Source organism: Peromyscus californicus, unplaced genomic scaffold, assembly GCF_007827085.1.
Source record: "Peromyscus californicus insignis strain IS unplaced genomic scaffold, ASM782708v3 Scaffold_5__1_contigs__length_169319896, whole genome shotgun sequence".
Classification (NCBI taxonomy): Eukaryota; Metazoa; Chordata; class Mammalia; order Rodentia; family Cricetidae; genus Peromyscus; species Peromyscus californicus.
Window position 1 is genome coordinate 137,255,609 of NW_026294573.1, and position 20,186 is coordinate 137,275,794.

The window sequence follows — 20,186 nt, forward strand, 5'->3', positions numbered from 1 at the left end:
TTCTAAAGTCCTATTTAAGGTTTGTGTGTGTGTGTGTGTGTGTGTGTGTGTGTGGTTTTAGCTTTCAGTTAGATCCATCAAGAGTTGAAAGTTTTCAAAAGCAAAATTGGATATAGCAATTTCTCCTTTCTTAGCTGCTGTGTGCCCACCTCTGTCATTCGATCTTCTAATCTGCAACAATAAACAGGCTGAAGGTCAGATCTAATTGATGGCTTTGAACCCCTGGAGATGGACAAGAGCACTGTCCCTCCAAGGACTGGGCAGGGCTCAGGATGGTGGCTTCCTAGGAAATACTAAGCAATTGCTATATAGTAAGCAGTGTTCTTAGTGCTATGCTGCTGGTGGAGAGTTAGGGCTCTTGTAAAACACCACACAGCTAGTGAAGATGTTAGTAGCATGTAAGACTCTGGCTTTAGATCTTGCCACCTCCTCCAAATGTTCTTCAGAGGCCCGGTTTGAGTGGCTGGCCTTTTTGGCATAGCTTGCAGCTGTCCATCTCTGTGCTCAGACTCCTGGGCAAGTGTGGTTGTGCTGTCCCTTTTAACTGCTCTACCGCGTTTCTGTACAGAGGGAATCTGAAGCCCAGAAACGATTCTGTGGCCAAAACTTACCAGTGACCTCTGTATACTGATTTGCCTCCCTTAGTAAGCCACATAAGGGCAAGCCTGTTCTCCATTTTATTCCTGGAACTTATACCATGTTCCATTAACTTAGCTAAACAAACACCTGGGTTTAAATCACAACTGTTTTTGTTTTTTCTTTTGCAGCCTGCGGGATCCGAGTGGCCTGAGATGCGGATGCAGCAGACGTGCGGCGGAAGCGAGACCGAGGGCTCCATCCCAAGCCAGCAGGGCGCAGGCAGCCGCGGCTCCAATGCCTGCTGCTTTTGCTGGTGCTGCTGCTGCAGCTGTTCTTGGTAAGGCTGGGGGCTTTTTACTAAGGAGCTGGTGGGAAGGGGCCTTTGACTACAACCTATTTATGACACAACTGGGAAGTAGGGTTTGGTTTGGCTCTTTTGTAGCCCAGGCTGCCCTTCCAAAGGCCTCTGGATTCAATTCCCAGTACCCACATGGCAGCTCACAACTGTCTGTAACTCCAGTTCCAGGGGATCCAACACCCTCACACAGACACATATGCAGGCAAAATACCAGTCCATATAAAAGAAAAATATATAAATTGAAATATGCTTTTTAAAAAGTTTAAAAGAGAAAGAAAGGAAGGAAGGAAGGAAGGAAGGAAGGAAGGAAGGAAGGAAGGAAGGAAGGAAGGAAGGAAGGAAGGAAGGAAGAAAAGAACAGGAAAAAAATCCCAAATTTGGCATGATGGCTGTAATCCCAGACCTGTGTCCCAGTATCTGGGAGACTGAGGCAGGTGGATCCTTGACACTCACTGACCAGCCAGTCAGCCTAGCTTCAGCCAATGAGAGACCTTGTCTCAAAACACCAAAACAAAAACCCAAGGTAGGTAGCTCCTGAGGAAGGCTACTTGATTTTGTCTGTAGACTCCACATGCACACACACACACATGGGTACCCACACACATGCAGGAAAGAATTCATATCCATAATATACGAAGAGTGTCACGACATAAAACGACCAAATAAGAAACAAGCAAATGAAGTGGCACAGAATAGGTAATCTATATGTGCTCCTGCCAATAAGATCAAGATAAATGCAAGCTGATAGCCTGTTGTACACACACCTTTAACCCCAGGACTGGGGTGGGAGTGGTGTGAAAAGACAGGCAGATCTCTGTGAGTTCGAGTCTAGCCTGATCTACATAGTGTTTTCCAGGACAGCCAGTGATACAGAGAGACCCTGCCTCAAAAAGAAAAAAAAATGCAAGTTGAATATACACCTTCTAAATGTTCCCCTTATTAAGCCCTCTAAGAAAATATGAGGCACATGCAGAAAGAATATCTGTGGGGATTTGCTATGGCCTCAGTCTCCATGAGAAAATGGAAGTGGTTCCATTCACAAATGAGAAATATGTGGATCCAGGCCTCGTGGTGTCTTCATGCCGTTGTCATCTAAACTCATGTGCTACAGGGAGGAAAGCAATTCCGGAACAATGGGCACTGTGAAACAGTGCTTATACAACATCTAAGATGCATATGTGTGCACAGAACACAGTGCTTATACAACATCTAAGATGCATATGTGTGCACAGAACACAGTGCTTATACAACATCTAAGATGCATATGTGTGCACAGACCACAGTGCTTATACAACATCTAAGATGCATATGTGTGCACAGAACACAGTGCTTATACAACATCTAAGATGCATATGTGTGCACAGAACACAGTGCTTATACAACATCTAAGATGCATATGTGTGCACAGAACACAGTGCTTATACAACATCTAAGATGCATATGTGTGCACAGAACACAGTGCTTATACAACATCTAAGATGCATATGTGTGCACAGAACACAGTGCTTATACAACATCTAAGATGCATATGTGTGCACAGAACACAGTGCTTATACAACATCTAAGATGCATATGTGTGCACAGAACACAGTGCTTATACAATATCTAAGATGCATATGTGTGCACAGAACACAGTGCTTATACAACATCTAAGATGCATATGTGTGCACAGAACACAGTGCTTATACAATATCTAAGATGCATATGTGTGCACAGAACACAGTGCTTATACAACATCTAAGATGCATATGTGTGCACAGAAAACAGTGCTTATACAACATCTAAGATGCATATGTGTGCACAGAACACAGTGCTTATACAACATTTAAGATGCATATGTGTGCACAGAACACAGTGCTTATACAACATTTAAGATGCATATGTGTGCACAGTAGCATAACAGTGAACAAGAAGGATGACAAATTAAGCTTGATGGTTATCTCTGGGACTCAGAGTAGGGGGCATACACAATAAAGTTTATGTGTATTGAGAAGAATTTTTTCCCAAAATTAATTGATTCATAATTATCCTGAAACATAATGTGTTGATATCACATCAGTGGAAAACAATTCAATTTCCTTGACTTACCAACCCCCCCACCCAGCATTCTTTGAAGACGTGTCTGTGTTGGTATACATAGTAAATTTTCTAGAAAGATAACTAGCAATGTTTTCCTAAGTCTCAAAAACATTCCTCTCAGAATTCCAGTCGATGGCCTTCTAATATAAAGGAAAGCACTCAGATTTTTATCCTCTAAAATATAAACTTTTTAGCCACTGGTGAGTTGTGCATGCTTCTGTGAATAGCACTTCACCCACACTCATGTAAGCAACTCTCTAACTCATTGATTGGGCCACCAAAAAGAAAGAAAAGGGGCATAAAAGTAGAAGGACTAGTTGGAAATAGGAAGGGGTCAGTGGGAACAAAAAAGGGACAAGGGAGGGTAATGAGATGATCAAAACACATTTATATGCATGTGTGAAAATGTCACATAATTAACATATGCTAATAAGGCAATAAACTTTAATTGTTTTCTGTAATGCTGGAAGGTGTCCCCCTCCTTTCTCACTGGAAAGGGAAGCCCTGAGTCTTATAGAACATTTAGAAGTATGGCAAGCAGGGCTTTGGCTTGTGTTCATCATCCTCTTCTGGAATAACAGCCACAGAAGACCCCCATAAACACAATGAACCAAAAGAATATCCTGTGCCTTTTCTCTAGAATACATTGTCTCCTTTAAACTATTTCTGCTTTAGCAAAATAAGATCGAAAATGTCAAAGCTCAAGGAAATTTTGCATTATTAAGTTCACAATATAGCTTCCAAGTCTCTTTGCAGCCTTGTGTCAAATTCATAATTCCTTTTTCTTTGCTTTTTCATACCCACTGTGCAGTCACGTGTTCTGCTTACAAATAAGCCAGGAAGTCAGGCAGGATAAATGCTCCCCAGACAGGAGGCCACCCAGTGCCTCTCAAAGGGTTTTGTTTTGTTTTGTTTCATTTTTAAAAACCGTTGTTTATTGAAATGACTCAAAAGGATTCCTGCATTTTTAATGATTTTGTCTTTACATAAAAATAGATCTCTCTCTCTCTCTCTCTCTCTCTCTCTCTCTCTCTCTCTCTCTCTCTCTCTTACACACACACACATACACACACTAAAAAAACTTACAAAGCTGATTGCTAAAAGCAGGCTAAAAGACATTCGTAAGATAAAATGCTTAGGAAAAGCATAGGAAAATGAACAGAAGCACTAATAATACAGTAGCAAAACAAAAAGCTTGAATCATCAATGATAAAAATTCATTTTTAGAGGTTCAAAGGGTTGTTCAGGGGTAAAACACATGCTCACTCTTGCTGAAGTACTGGGTTTTGTCTTCAGCATCAAAACAAAACACTATTTTAAGCTGTTGGGATTCTGAAAACTTCCTGCTAAATAAGTCAAGAATAAGAGAAAGACTTGACAGTCTCTTCCACTTCCACAATGTCACACAACATTGTGTTGTAGGCATCAGCCAAGAGGAGGCATATAGATAGAGCTTAGGACTTGGAAAAGGACAGAGAAAATCCTCCCAATTTTTAGATGACGCAAAAACACCCCAAAAGTCCAAAAGAAACTTTATTAGAACTGATGAGTAAAGAAGAATGTAAAGTCCATAAAAATAGCTATCATCAGAGCTTATATCTAAAATACATAAAGCTATTATACAGTTCAAAGCCCTGGCTGCTCTTGCAGAGGACATGGGCTCAACTCTCAGTGTCCACAAAGTGGTTCACAAACACTTGTAACGCCAGTTCCAAGGGATCCATCCAAAGCCCTTTTCTGACCTCTGTGGACACCGAGCATGCATGTGTGGTGCACAGACAGACATGCAGGCAAAACACCCTGTGCACAACAGTAAAATCTTTGGAATATATAAAGCCGTCTATCTCGGAAGTAAAAGACAAACCGATATTTAAATATCAAGGAATAGAAAAAGACATGTTTTCAGAGAAAATATGTGATAGCTAGTGATACATGGAGAGAGGCTGGACAAAATCAGCCTTTAGTAAATGTAAATCAAACTCAAGTGACATTTCACACCCACCAAGCAAACAACAGTTGGGAAAGGATCCCTTGAGACCCCTGCTACATACCAGGAGTACGCACTGGCCCAGCTGCCCAGGAAAAGAGTTGGTTCCTCAAATGGTAAGAGTGGATCGTCTGCTCTACGGTTGTGGGTAGAGAGCATTTTGGCAGTGGAAACGTCTACCCTCTGAGCCATCTCACCAGCCCTACCAAAACAAAAAACAAAACTCATTTTCTTTCTGTTAGTTTTGATTTTGGAGACAGAGTCTCACTATGTGGCCTAGGACTGGCCTAGGACTCATAGAGGTAGACAGACCTGCCTCTGCCTTCCAAGTGCTAGGAGTGAAGGCGTGTATCACCACCCTGGCTTGTTTTCTTTTTTAAAAGATGTATTTATTTTTATTTTTTATTTGTATGTACTGCCTGCACATACACTACTACCACATGTGTGACTGTTGTCTACAAAAGTCAGAAAAATATCTCTAATCCCCTGGAACATGAGCCTCCACGTGGGTGCTGGGAATTGAACCCCTGTTCTCTGCAGAAAGTGCTTTTTACCACCCAGCCATCTCTCCAGACCACTTTTGGTCCTCTTAAAAATATCAATCAGGGTCACATCTTTAAAAAAAAGTAATTTTATTTGAGTATCTAAAATTATCTTAAATATATTCATTTAGGAAATACGTTTATTCAAATATCTCAGTCAACACATAATTGTCTTGTTTCTTACAGCCTCACTGTGAGAAACCAGGAAGACCAGAGACCCGGGAGAGCCTCCCATGAACTCAGGACAGACATTCCGGCTTGTGAAGAAAGGTGAACTCTTGCATTTTATTATCTCACATTTCTGACAGAGATGCCAGCATCTCCCTTGTACTTTTTGCATTGTAAGTTTCAACAGAACACATACATTTTCCCATAACTACCATTTAGTAACATCAGATCTCAGTGTGGCTTTGAATTTCCCCTGTAGAATTTCTTTTAACTCATTTCATAACAGGGGGAAAAGTCAGCTCACTCTTCGGTTCCAATGCTGAATCACAAATAGAAGTTGATCCCTCCTGACAACCTATAACAATGCATAATGTGATTTTATTTTTACATTATATATATATATATATATATATATATATATATATATCTTTAAAAGTAAAAAACATAATGATACCTCATAGTAGGTCTTCAGGAAAATCGAAGAATTACATTTTTCAGTTACAAATTAGTTCTAACTAGCTGAAGTATTGTATGACTTTTCCCGGAAGACATGAACCAACATCTACCCCAGATGGGGCACTGTCGGCAGATCAAAGACTTAGTGAACCAGTGAGTGTATTGGAGTTATTCACATGATCATAGGCCAGGGGTTGCCTGCAGAAACGGGTGACTCCAAGGCAGATTCATCACAAAGCCCACTCAGTACAAGTGACAGCTCACAGAACTGCCTCCCTGAAGCTCTTTGCACAACTCACAGGTATTGGCGGTCTAAGAGTCCCCTGCCCAGCAACCATGACTGCTTGTACAGTCTCAAGGAAGCACCTTGTGAATATCTCACACTTCTGCTTCCTGGATGCCTGGGTCTTTGAGCCCCTTCCCTGCAAAAGAGAGTGTTTGAATTCAGTGGAAACCACCAGCAATCTGCTGTTTAAAATCTAAGTATTTTGAAGAAAAAATACATAATGTAATGTTTTTACCTTTAATTTAATGTTTCAGTTTTTAATATTTAATTTTGGGGTATTTGATGCAGGAGTGAGTTGGGAGTCCCAGATCTGATGGATCTTCCAGCCCTCCTTCTACTCCTCCACACCAAACTTTGTATTGCTTTTCTGTTTATCTTTCTTCCGTTGACTCTTTTCTTTCTTTTATCAAATTTCCTATGGATTTACCTTCCTTTAACTATTCTTACATCTCTTCTTTATTTTACTCTTTCTTAAATATTTATTTCATGTATGTGAGTATTTTGGTTGTATGTATATATGTACACCAGGTGCATGCCCAGTGCCTATGAATATCAGGAAGGGGTGTTGGGTCCCCTGGGACTGGAGTTACAGAAGGCTGAGCTACCACATGGGTACTGGGAATCAATCCCTAGTCCTCTACAAGAGCAGCCAGCACTACTAACTGCTGAGTCATCTCTCCAGCCCCTTTATACCTATTCTTAATATTATGCCTTTATAATTGCAGACATTAGACAAATATCCTATTGGCATTGTTCAAATCATTTTCTGTTAACTTGTTTATCTTCAAAGGTAGAATAGTAGACCATCCCGGTTATGTAAACTTCCTTTCATCTTTACCTTATGTATATTTGCCCAGGTTTTCAAAGTCTGGAAGATACAACAACACCCCTGCCCCACTTCCCTTGGTAATGAATTTGTCAGAAACAACAAGTGTCTCACAGACCCCAAGGCACTGTATTCTGTACCATGGCTCCCAAGCACTAGGGCAGGCAGGATGCAGAGAGCTGGTTGTCCTGCTTGTGCGGCCTTCAGCCCTGGCTTAACAATGGGCACATTCTGCCTTAATTTGTGTGTGCATAAAGCAAGGATGATAACTGTTTGTTGTGGCTAAGCCAATCAAGGGTGGTTGTGAATACTGAGTAGGGAAGAGAGGCACTTGTAACACAGCCTGGCCAAAGGGAAGTATCCAGTGTAGCTTGGTCTGGTTTCGTTCTAAGTCACATCCAATTAATAAAACACAGAGTGATAAAATGTCTGTTTTTGGGGGCAGATGCTCACAGTGCTAAGCAGATGCTTCACAGATGAGTCACAGCCCCAGGCCTATAGCACAGTCTGTCTGTGACTGAAGCTCTGCTTAGGTGCTCGGTGAGAGTGTTGCAGCTCTGGAGAGAAAGGAATCCTGACTTGTCAGAAAGTCAGGCTATACCTGAGCTGCAGAGCTGTAACACTCACATTTTGGTGCTGAAACCTTTTGGTGCCTGTGCTCTCCCCTAGTGGTCTGAGCCACACTGGGACCCTAGCCCTTTATCTACAGTCCATCTGCGACAGACTCACCTTCTGGCTCAGGCTCAGATTCAGGCTCAGTTCCTTATACAGCCTACGACTGTCTGTCTAGGGAACTGTGTGGCCCGTAGTGGACTGAGCCCTCCTACATCAATTAACAATCAAGACAATCCCCCACAGACATGCCCACAAGACAACCTGTGTAGTCAATTCCTCCATGGGGCTCTCCTCTTATCAGATGACTCTAGGCTGAATCAAGTTGACAATTAAAGCTAACTAGGACATCTGTGTATCAAATTCTTGGTATATAACCTTCACCCTTAATCAGCCTGCATGAGGCCCTGTGTTCAATTTTCAGCACCAAGGTGAAATAAAACAAAACAATACTGAGATTTATCTTTCTGACTTGCAGATCATAGAGTTTCTCACTGCAAAACCTTAGTTTTGGCATGCATTTAAAATGTTGTGCAAAAAATAAGGAAATAATAAAATACTTGAAAAACAAAACTCAGTAAGTGAGTAAATTGAGCCCTGAGTTGTGACTGCTGAGCTCAGGAAGGCAAAGTGGCATCTTTCTCTAAGAAAGTATAGATTGCTTAAATGGGATTTTATGGTGCTATTAAAAAAGAATACATGGTGAGTGGAAATCATATTTCACATTCTTCCTGTGGATTCTTTCCCAGGCTGGCAGTATATGGTAGGGTCCTCTCAGAATGCTGGTTCCTCTCAGGTTCTTTCAGCTGTAATCCACATCAGCAACATGATCACTTTGCTAAGTGGTGATCCTCAGTGGGTAGGAGGGGTCAGTGCCGTCTCACCTGCAATATTGTCGTCCATGGTGGCTTTATCTGGATAAGCTGACAGCATCCATGCCTGGAACCATGAGAGCAGACACTGAACTCCCAGATTCCTGAAAGGAATTTAAGGAGTCCTAGGCCTGCAACTCTTCTGAGATCCCGAAAGACGTCCCTGCCTGAAGGAATGGCAGACATCCTTAGTTCTTATCCCAGACTTCACATAGATTAGGTCAAACAAAAATGGGCTCTTGGTCCAAGATTACAAAGTTGAAAGGCAGTAGCCCACCACAAAAGAGTCAAAAAAACAATTCAGTTGAAAGCTGGAAGGGTTTTAGATGTTAAAGCTGTCCATAGTAAAACATGGAGGAATGAGCTCTAACTCGTTTGAAGAAATGAAAGGTAGAAAGGAAGAAGGAAGTGAGGTATGGCAATGTAAACTTCCATGCAATCACTTGGAAGGCTGAGTCAGGAGGTCAAGAATTTGAGGTCAGCCTGAGGTACAGAGTGAGACCCTATCTAACAAAGTAATGTGAGTAAGAAGAATTCAGCTATCAAAAACTGGAGAACTGTGGTCCTGTACTGTCCTCTCTCGGATGTCCCTCCCCACTGACGAAGCTGGCTAATGAGCATGTAAGAGCATCTGCATTATTTTTCATCTTAGTAATATTTTTCCTTTATTCACAGTATTGTAAAACCTCTAATGTCAGTATATATATATACATATATATATATATCACTATACATCACATGTCTGCTATCAGTTGTTATATTATATCTTACAAACACATAGGCAGACCCATCATTATCTCAAACGTTTAAAAAAAGGTTGACTTAAGAAAAAATTATACATTCTTGTCAAAATTCTAGCAATGCAGAGCCAGGGAAATGGCTTAGCTCTTCAATATGCTTGCTGCCAAGGCCGATGACCTGAGTTCCATCCCTGAATGTACAAAGAAATTCTAAGGGAGGCTTTCCAGGAAACAAAAACAAGACCCCAAATCAAAATTCTGAATTATAAGAAGAAATGTGAGGAAAGGGTTAACATAGATATGGATATTGAGTATTTTATCCATCCATATATATATATATATATATATATATATATATATATACATTATATAATAATCATAGTGTTAGTTTTTTGAGACAGGTTCTCATGTAGCTGTTCTCCTAGGCTGGCCTCAAACTCGCTATGATTTGAACTCTGGACCCTCCTGCCTAGTTTACATAGTGCTGCTGATCAAACTCAGGGCCTCGAACATACCAGGTAGGTTCTCTACTACTGATCTACATCCTCAATCCAGATGATAAATTTTTTCAAGCCTCAGAGCTAAACAATCAAGTATAACTAGACAATAAGATGGCAGAAATAAATCCAAATGATGTCAAAACAAGAAAAATAAAAGAGATAAAAATGAGAAAGTCTTTACTGGATAATTTAATGGAATGACTAAAATAATTACAGTTAATATGGAGTACTTACCATGTGCCAAGAACCGTATGTATGCTTTATGGTATTATTCTGGTTCATTAGAACTTCATAACCCAGGAAAGCAGGTATTCTCAGTATTGAGAGGGATTAAGTAATTGATCCACAGCCTCCAAGTTTCTGAGGACCAGTGCTGCCTCCTGCTGACTGTCTTCTTCCCAGGAGCAGATGGCAAGGGGGAAGTGTGCGTTCAACCGCAGCCTACATTCTCCTTGGCAAACGGTGTCCACCTGGAAGAGTCCCCTTTTCTTGATCAGCATGGATTGTGACTTGTGCTTTATCAGGGCTGGTATGGCCTTGGAGAAATAGTGTTGCTTTCTTTTAAACTCAGACATTCTGACCAGAGTCTGTCTCTACCCTCGGTTCTATACTGCTTCCTGACACTCACATCAAACAAAATGACTCAATAGAGCTGCCGAGAGAGGGTCACTACTAAAATGCTGGAGCTTAGCTTGCTGAGAGTGAAAGGACTTGCATGTAACTAATATAACTAATTTAATAGTTCCTAAACATGTAATTGAAAGTTTCTAGAGTAGAAAATTTACAATCCTGCTATCACATGGATGTCCCTCAGGGATGAAGAATTAGACTAACTAGCTAGAGTTTATGCTAAAACAAGTTGCTCATTCTCAAGCATACAGAAAACATTTATAATAGTTGACTAAGCTTTTTCTCATAAAATTTGGTTTTGCTTTTTGTGTTGTTTGTTTGATTGATTTTTGCTTGTATTGGGTTTGGGACAGTACCAGAGATCAACTCCAAGGCCTTGCACATGCCAAGCAGTGTTATATCACTTAGCTACAATTATAGCCCTTTTAAAAAGTATTGTTTTGAGACAGGCTCATTAATGAGAGCAGGCTGGCCTCAAACTTACAATCTTTCTTCCATAGCCTCTGGTACACTGGAATTAGAGGTGTGCCTCACCATCCAGGTCTGGCTTTTGTAAATTATCTGAATATATTACTAGGATTATTATTGAACAGACTATATTATTAACCCCAAAACAATTAAAACAAAAGTCAGGAGTTTTAAAAACATACTCAGTAAAATCCTCTTCTGTTTGATATTTCTAAGACCACTTCAATTTAATACCTACTCAATGAATAAATCATAGTACATTTTAAGAAATAATATAACTATATGAAAATATAATCATATAAAAATATGGGATGCTGAGAATACATTAAATGAGCAAACATAAATCCCAAACCTAGTTTTCACTCACTTACTCCTATTTTGGGGGGACAGGGCCTCTCTATGTAGCTCTCCCTAGCTGTCTGGCTGTCTTAGAACTCACTCTGTAGACTAGGCCGATCTTGAACTCACAGAGATCTGCCTGCCTCTATCTCCCAAGTGCTGGGATTAAAGGCGTGGACCACTACACCTGGCAAAAACCTTAATATCTAGAAGAAAAGAACTAATCACTACTGAGTTAAGTCCAACTTCCACATGAAGAGGGAGATATCAACTATAGCATAGAAAGTTAGACATGTAAGGAATGCATCCAAATAGTTCCAAACTGTTAAACTGTATGAGCAATTGATAACTTTTTAAATTTATTTGCCATTAAAACCTGAGTAGTAGCCGGGCGGTGGTGGCTCACGCCTTTAATCCCAGCACTCGGGAGGCAGAGTCAGGCGGATCTCTGTGAGTTCCAGGCCAGCCCGGTCTCCAAAGCGAGTTCCAGGAAAGGCGCAAAACTACACAGAGAAACCCTGTCTCGAAAAACAAACAAACAAAAAAAACCTGAGTAGTTTAAAACATCAAAAATATTTTATATCACAGTCCCAAGATCAGAAATTCAAGATCCAGATGTCAGCAGGGCCAGGACTTCTCTGTACTGATTCTCGAGGCCCTGGAACAGACTCCCTTCTTGCCTCTTCTGGCATTTTGGCAGCTGCCTTCAGCTCTGGTATCCACTGGCTTGTACACTCATTACTACAGTCATATGGCCATATTCTCCATGTGTCTCCAGAGCTTCTCTCTCTGTCCACGTCTATACCAAACTTCCTCCAAGTGTAAGAGTTTCAGTTTCATTCCAGATTAAGCCTGAACTAGTGACCTCATCTTAATGTGGTTAAGTCTGCAAGGACCCAGTTTTTCTTCTTTTTAATAATTTATTTTTAGATGTACAGGTAGATGTTTTGCCTGCATGCATGTCTGTGTACCACATAGTGCCTGGTGCCCCAGCAGGCCACCATATAGGTGCTGGGAATTGAACCCAGGTCCTCTGGAAGAGAAACCAGTGCTCTTAACCATTGAGCCATCTCTCCAACCCAAGGACCCACTTCTAAAAAAGGCCATATTATGAGATTCTAGTCATTTGGACTGCCTCTGGGTGACACAATCCAACATTGCAGCCAGACGGTTTAATGGACCACTTCCACAAGATGGCCCAGAAGTAGCTCATTCCTCTTCTATATGATATCTGAGAGGCTGCCATTACCAGTGATGGCAAAATCTTACAAAAACAGAGAGTGAGATGCAAGTCCTACTCACAAGGCAGTGTGGGTAAATCTCAGAGACTTAATAAGATGGGAAAAGCAGATCACAGAAGACAGTGGATCGGCCATCTTGTAAAAGTTTTTAAAGCTACAGAATACATTCTTCAAGGAAACATAAAAATATGGAAATGGGAAAAGACAGAAGAAAAGAGATATTAAGGATCACTATTAAATAGGCCTTTTCTGATCTCAGTACAGTTAAACTCAAATGCTGGGCAGTGGTGGTGCACACCTTTCATCCCAGCACTTGGGAGGCAGAGGCAGGCAGATCCCTGTGAGTTTAAGGCCAGCCTGGTCTACAGAGTGAGTTCCGGGACAGCTAAAGCTACACAGAGAAACCCTGTCTCAAAAAAACAAAAACCAAAACAAAACAAACAAAAAAAAACCTCTATTGGTTTGGTTTTAAATGTGGCACTTTCAATCTGTGAGGAAAGGCATGTGACAAAACCCAGTATCAGAGCTTTATTGGGGGGGGGGGGTGGCAGAAGAGAGTGACCAGCTGTGAAAGACATGTGCTGGGAGAGAGAGGAGGGGGAGGAGGAGGGGGAGGAGGAGCGAGCAGAGGAGAGGGGAGGAGTCTGTGACCAGCTTTTTAAGGATTTCCCTGCATATGCACGTGTGGGCTTATGGAGCTGCACCAGGCATGCACAGATTGCGTAATCACACAGCACACTGATTACATGAGACGTAAGACCCCTTGTTTAGCTACTGAACTGTACGTGTGTGGTCATATAGGAGTGGCAGAATCCTAACACCCTCAAAGATGGTAAGCCTGGAAGTGAAGCCCAGCAGGCCTCTCCGGATGAGCGGCTCCCTCTTCATGTCAAGAATGCATTTATAGCTGATGATTTTGTTGCTGTCTTGTCTGTGTTCTGTGTTACATGGGTCACTCCAGCATGTTTCACGGCTTTAGCAGCAGCAGGGGAATTGGCCTCTGATGGACTGACTGTCTCATGGCTTTGCTTTTACAAAGTCTCTTTATTGTTACACAAAGACATCTTTAGCACGTCAATTTCAGCATGCCAAAACCTCTTATCTGATCTGGGAGTTGTCTGAAAGAACCATTACATAAGCAGTTCTCAGCCATACTGGACTTCCTGGTTTCTGGGTTTGTCTGAAGACTAAATTATGCCAGGACTGTGACTCCTTTAGGAAGAGCAACTCAAGTAACAGTCCTGACCATTTACAAAATGTCACTTCAGAGCCCAGTTGCCATCACTGGGGAATTCACAACAGATACAATGAATCTGGTGAATCTTTTACTATACTGTCCCTCATAACTTGGTATTATATCATGTATGTTCTTTTCTCTTTCTCAAAAGTTATATGAATCTTAGAAAGCATTCAGTGGACATTGCCCACTGATGTTCTGTTGGGCCACTGTTAAGCATCACTTAGTTCTGTTTGGGGTCAAATGGCTGCAGGATTTTTCTTCACTTCTGTAATTTAAAAGTTTTTCCAGATGTTCCCAGATGTAAACAAAGTATGGCTGTAACGTTGGTCAAGAAGTTACAATGCACTGGGCATGGTGACACATGCCTTTGACCCAGAGAGAGGAGGAGAATCTCTGTGAGTTCAAGGCCAGCCTTGTTTACAAAGAGAGTTTTTGGATAGCCAGGGCTACACAGAGAAACCCAGTTTTGAAAAACCAAAAAGGGGAGGGGGAGGATGAGGAAGTTACAACACACTCCGACAAAGCCACTTGCAAACATCCAGCTTGTAGGTGTTTTTGCGAAAGGATTGAGGAAAGGAGAAAGGTATTTCACAGCAGAGAAAGAGCTTTGTGACAAAAGCTGGAGTCACCAGGGGTAACATCTTCCTTTTGTTCCTTTTGACCACTGCTCAGCCCCACCCCCACTCTGGAAGAAGTCTGTGCCTGGGCCCAGTCATTTGACAACCTAATGGTGACTCCAGCTGGAAGAAATGCATTCCGGGAATTCCTTCGAACAGAATTCAGTGAAGAAAACATGCTTTTCTGGATGGCCTGTGAGGAGCTGAAAAGGGAAGCTAATCAGAGCACGATTGAGGAGAAAGCCAAGATAATATATGAAGACTACATTTCTATTCTCTCTCCTAAAGAGGTGTGTGTCTGCAAATGTCTCCTGAGAGCCATTGCTAAATTGCCTGCTTCCGTGTTTGGTCACATGCTGCTTGAACAAGTAGCGATATTCCAAAACACAGCCATGGGCTCCTCCCAATCATATCGTTCAGATTCAGGGAACCCTGAAAAAAGTGTGAAGCATTTTTCAAATTTTCCCCCCCTGGAAAAAACATCCATGATTCACACCAGCTTTGTAGCGGAGGGGTCCAGGCCCTCACACTGGCACACATTTCCTTTCCTTTGCTTTCTGTTTTGTGGCCCTAAGGATAAGCCCAGGGCTGGGTAAATACTCTCCAGCCTTTCTGTTCTTTAAAAACACAGTGCCCTATAAACACTCATTTAAATAAGATTATCCTACTATTGGGAGTAAAGTTTTTTCCTGGGGTGTGTTTCTAGTTACAGCATTGCCCTCAGTGTGAAACTGTGAAGGTTTTCCCCAGGATATCTTCTTAACATCACACACAAAAAAAAGCCAGAGGAGTGAGATTACGCAGGTTCCCACCTCTTAGCATTTGTTTCTTCACATCTTCTGTCCTGAAAGTTGGGTTGTTTTTTAATTCAGGTGCCTTGTATCACTAATTACACAATCAATATTATTATCTCCTGCTGTGTCAGAACTAAGACTGGTTAATAAGGCAGAACTTCTCTTCTGTGGTCAGGGACCTCACAGAGGCAGGAAGACCCATGAGCATCCATGGTGTGATGATGGCCCAGCATCCTCAGGGTAGAATGAATCATAGGAAGACAAGATGGAGATAGACAACAGATAATGAAAAGGAACTTGCCAGAAGCACAGGAAATGAGGTTATCCTGGGACTAGGACCAGTGAAGCCAAGGGTGGAAGTGTTGTGGTAAATGGGCAGTGAACACGGCAGTGTGCAGGGCCAGCAAACCATCAGAGCTGCTGGACAACAGCAGACCAAGAAAAGGGAGGTTCTTCAAGGCAGCTGTACAATGAGGTTCCATTTGTGCCTTGGTTTAGAACTAAAAATTTTTTGTTTTCTGCAGGAAAAACTACCATCTTGGTCCTATGACAGAACTCCCCCCTAGACAGTGTTCTGGCATACTATAAGGATCTTCTAGTGGACTTCATGAGGAGAGAAGAGGAAAAGGTTGTCCCACACAGAAGAAACAAAACAAGACCACTCTAGCTCCTTCCTTCTTTAAATCCCACGTGGTTCTGACACCTTTTCAGCTGAATAGTCAGATAGAGCTGGAAATTACAGGAAACAAATGACCATGGGCTCAAAAGCCTAACCTTGGGACTGGTACACTTTGGACTTTATCCTGAGAGAAGCCAACAAACCAGAGCAAGGCACAGTTGAGTATCAGGATGAAGTTTGCTCTTTAGAAAGAGTCCCTTGACCAAATCACAGAATATGTTGGGAGAGACTCCAGAAGGCCAGCTGGGAAGCTGTGACCCAAATCCAGACAGATGTGTTGAGGAAGTAGGAGAGTGGTGCACACCTGTAATCAGAACACCTGGGACACAAGTTCAAGGTTACAGAGTGAAACTGTCCAGAAAAGAGGAGAGGGGCGAGAGGGAAAGAGAGAAATAGAGGGAATGGGGAAGGGTACATAGAAAGAGAAGCAAAATGAGAGATACATAGGGCACTAAACTGGGGGAATAGATGGTTCCATTGAAAGAGCTTGCTAGTTTTCAAGCACTTTATTTCTAATAAAAATACTTATAAACAGCCAGGCAGTGGTGGCACATGCTATTAATCCCAGCACTCAGGAGGCAGAAGCAAGCAGATCTCTGCGTTCTAGGCCAGCCTGGGCTACAGAGGGAGTTCCAGGACAGCCAGGACTGTTACACAGAGAAACCCTGTCTTGAAAAGCCAACCAACCAAACAAACAAAGAACCTTGTAAACCCACGAGCCTAGAAGTAACCATCATTTTACTTTCCAAGATGAGTTCGTAATTAGGAATTCACACTTAGCTTACTCTAGATACTGTCACACTATAGTGTCACACTATTGTGTGACAGTTGGGATAGTGAAAGAGAGTTATCAGCTCAGGATGCCCAAGGCCAAGTTCTCAGCACAAAGGAGATTTGTTTGCCCCAGAGGGACAGAGAGTGAGGATAAGGGACAAAGAGGGGGGCGGGGAGAAGGGAAGGAAAAAGGGAAAGAGGAAAGGAGTATCTGTCCTGGAGGACAAAGGACTGCCTCTGGGCAGAGAGGAGATAGCCATGGCCCATAGGAAAATGGCTGTTTATAAGATGAGGTGTTTAATTTTAACTGGGCATGGTAATTCGGGGAGCCAAAGTGGGCTTTTGATTGCTGGACTTCAATACTTTGGTAGCTGGACCTTGGTAGTCAGCCTCAGGAGGAGGAAGTGGCCAAATAAAGGAATGGGTCCTGGAGGTCAGCTTCAGGAATGTAATCTAACAGATTTTAGCAAGGCAGCAGAAATAGAGGAGAAGGGCAAAGCCTGCCAGAGCCACATGTTCAAGTGAGCTAGAGTCCCTTCAGATAGAAACCTGGATGTCACTGGCTCTCAGACCCTGTGATTTGGGCACTTCATGTTACAGATACCTTCCTGTTGGCCTGGACTGGCACCAGAAACCTACGCCCAGTTTCTAGCTGGGCGGGAGCCTGCAGCTCCCAGGTGTGTGCCTTCATTAGCAGGATAAGTCCGTGCATGCTACTGTCTATCTTCAAAGGCCATCTCACACTCGTTTAAAAGAAGCAAAGCAGTGTGTGGTTTTCTAAAGCAGCCAGAGTTCCTTACAACTTGTGAGTTCCTTACAACTTGTGAGAAATACAAAGCATGGCCCCTCACTATGACCTACCGAGTCCCCTGGCATTAAGCCAGCAATCTGTTCCACAGTCCTTCTGGGGCCACTGGGGGACCACTCCTGGGGCCACTGAAGTCCCAGAGTTCCCTTCCCCCACCTGTTAGTTTCTCTTAGCAGTTCAGATTTTTGGAAGATCTTGTTTGGTTTGATAAAACAAGTATGAGCGTTGGGATGGATTTCCAAGAGAAGTAACAAATACAACTGCTGCTTCTGTTCACAGGTCAGTTTGGACTCCCGCGTACGGGAGGGCATCAACAGAAACATGGTGGATCCATCCCAACACATATTCGATGATGCTCAACTTCAGATTTACACCCTAATGCACAGAGACTCCTATCCCCGGTTCATGAACTCCACGGTCTACAAAGACCTGCTGAAGTCCTTAACTGAGAGAGCAGTTGAAGCATAGGTGGTGTCAAGCATACTTATTATTAATAATTCCAGAAAATAACTCATGGGCCACATTCAGCACAGGAAATCTAGAGGTAGGATCTTCTCTGCTAGAGAGATTCTTGGACTATTGTAGCAACAAATTCTTCCTCCACAGAGAGCTATAGACTCACAGTATAACTGCAGCCACCTTTAGTAATACTTGTCAGGAAAAAAAGGGATATGACAGCCTTAGAAAGACAGTATGCTCACGCTCACAGTGACAGTAGCATGTTCTCAAGGGGAGGGCACGCACTAGCCTCTGCTCTGCCTGCAGCTCAGACACACAGAGCAAATGGAGACACTTTTGTTTTGCATGAGTTAATACCCTGTTACACTCTGAAGGAAAGGCATTCAGGTTTTTTCCAACTAACGCTTCTTTCAGTCTGAATACTTCACTTAGCACCATGCCAGGATTGGAAGTCACATTTCGTGAAGATGTGACTATTCCTTGTGAAAACGGCAACCGAGTGCATCTGCTGTGGTGGTGGAACATACCACACACTGTGCTCTAGGTGGGTCAGTCTCAGGTATTTGGGAAGAAAAGCAATGCTTAAGTGATTCTTCATTCAGAAAGGATGACCATATTATCTACCAACCTGAAGAATGAGTTTTCAAGTTCATAGCTTGTCATGTTCACAAAGCTTCAAATAAACATATTTTAATTTTTTATTGAAAGAAATGTGGATATTTTCACTCTGAAAAATAAAACATAAAAGTTTTCTCTCAATCTTGAATTATTTCATATGGGATTACTGGGGAACATGGATCTTGTGAGGATCTTTCACCTCCCAGATGAGTATTCTGTCTTTACATGCCAGGATTTCTTTCTTTTCTTTCTTTTTTTTAAATCACAGCTAATAGAATAATTTCATAGTTTACAGATAAAAGTGGTTGTAAACCTAAGCCACTGTCTTAGTTAGAGTTTCTATAGCTGCAGCAAAACACCATGACCAAAAAGCAAGTTGGAGAGGAAAGGGTTTATTTGGCTTCTACATCCATATTGCTGTTCATCACTGAAGGAAGTCAGGACAGGAACTCAAACAGAGCAGGATCCTGGAGGCAGGAGCTGAGGTAGAGGCCATGGAGGGGTGCTGTTCACTAGCTTGCTTCACTTGACTCGCTCAGACAGCCTAGGGATGTCCTCTCCCATCATGGGCTGGACCCTCCCCATTGATCACTAATTGAAAAAATGCCTTACAGCTGGCTCTCATGGAAGCATTTCTTCAACTGAGGCTCCTTCCTCTCTGATGACTCTAGCTTGTGTCAAGTTAACACACAAAACCAGCCAGTACAGCCCCCCTGATGAATTCCATGTCTGCAATAAATGGGAAATGTAACAAACTGGACGTGTTTCAGGAGCAGGTTAGACATTTAACTATAAAGACCACACCAGCTCCAGTCCTTATCAGGGGTCTTGGCCTTCCCTTTGCCTGTCCTGCAGCAGCCTGACTGGCTTCATTTCTCAGCCCAGCCCCAAATAGAAACCCCTTTCCCTCACTCTCCACAAGCCATCTCACCTCTAACTTTCCATGAAGATTGTCCCTTTCTTACACTGTCCATGAACCCACGAATATGCAAGGGCCAGTATCTCTCCTCACCTCCTTCAGCACATCTCAGAAAATGATCTACCATTTTGTACCTTTCTCGTGCCGGTGCCTTGCATATGCTTCCGATCCCATTTCTTCCAACCATTATTTTTACTGAACAGAAGTTGTCTTAGTTAGGATTTCCATTGCTGTGAAGTAACACCATGACCATGGCAACTTTTATAAAGGAAAAACATTTCATTGGGGCTGGCTTACAGTTTCTGAGGTTTAGTCTGTTATCATCATGGTGTGACAATGTGATATGCAGGCAACAGGAAGTGGTCTGAGACACTGAGCACGGCTTCAGCATATATGAGATCTCCAAGCCTGCCTCGACAGTGACACACTTCCTCCAACAAGGCCACACCTCCTAGTAGTGCCACTCCCTTTGGGGATCATTTTCTTTCAAAGCTCCACAGAGGCTATAACTATGGGTCTCCAAAGGGTTACATGCCAATGACACCTACAATTACTGCCAGAAGCCCTAGAAAGGGGCAAACACGGCTTAAAGAAT

The 20,186-nt window shown here is 42.4% G+C and overlaps 1 protein-coding gene across 7 annotated transcripts in view; it reads left to right on the forward strand.

Moving 5' to 3' along the window:
* The window catches only part of Rgs20 (regulator of G protein signaling 20), a 135,332-nt gene extending 116,519 nt beyond the window's left edge, over positions 1 to 18,813 (forward strand). For all 7 annotated transcript variants that reach the window (XM_052716371.1, XM_052716377.1, XM_052716376.1 and 4 more), the window contains 4 exons: positions 768 to 916; positions 5,732 to 5,815; positions 14,596 to 14,830; positions 17,875 to 18,813. In XM_052716371.1, coding sequence (XP_052572331.1) covers positions 768 to 916; positions 5,732 to 5,815; positions 14,596 to 14,830; positions 17,875 to 18,063 — 657 coding nt within the window. In that variant the 3' untranslated portion in view covers positions 18,064 to 18,813. The remainder of the gene's footprint in view (positions 1 to 767; positions 917 to 5,731; positions 5,816 to 14,595; positions 14,831 to 17,874) is intronic.
* The last annotated feature ends 1,373 nt before the right edge of the window (positions 18,814 to 20,186 follow it).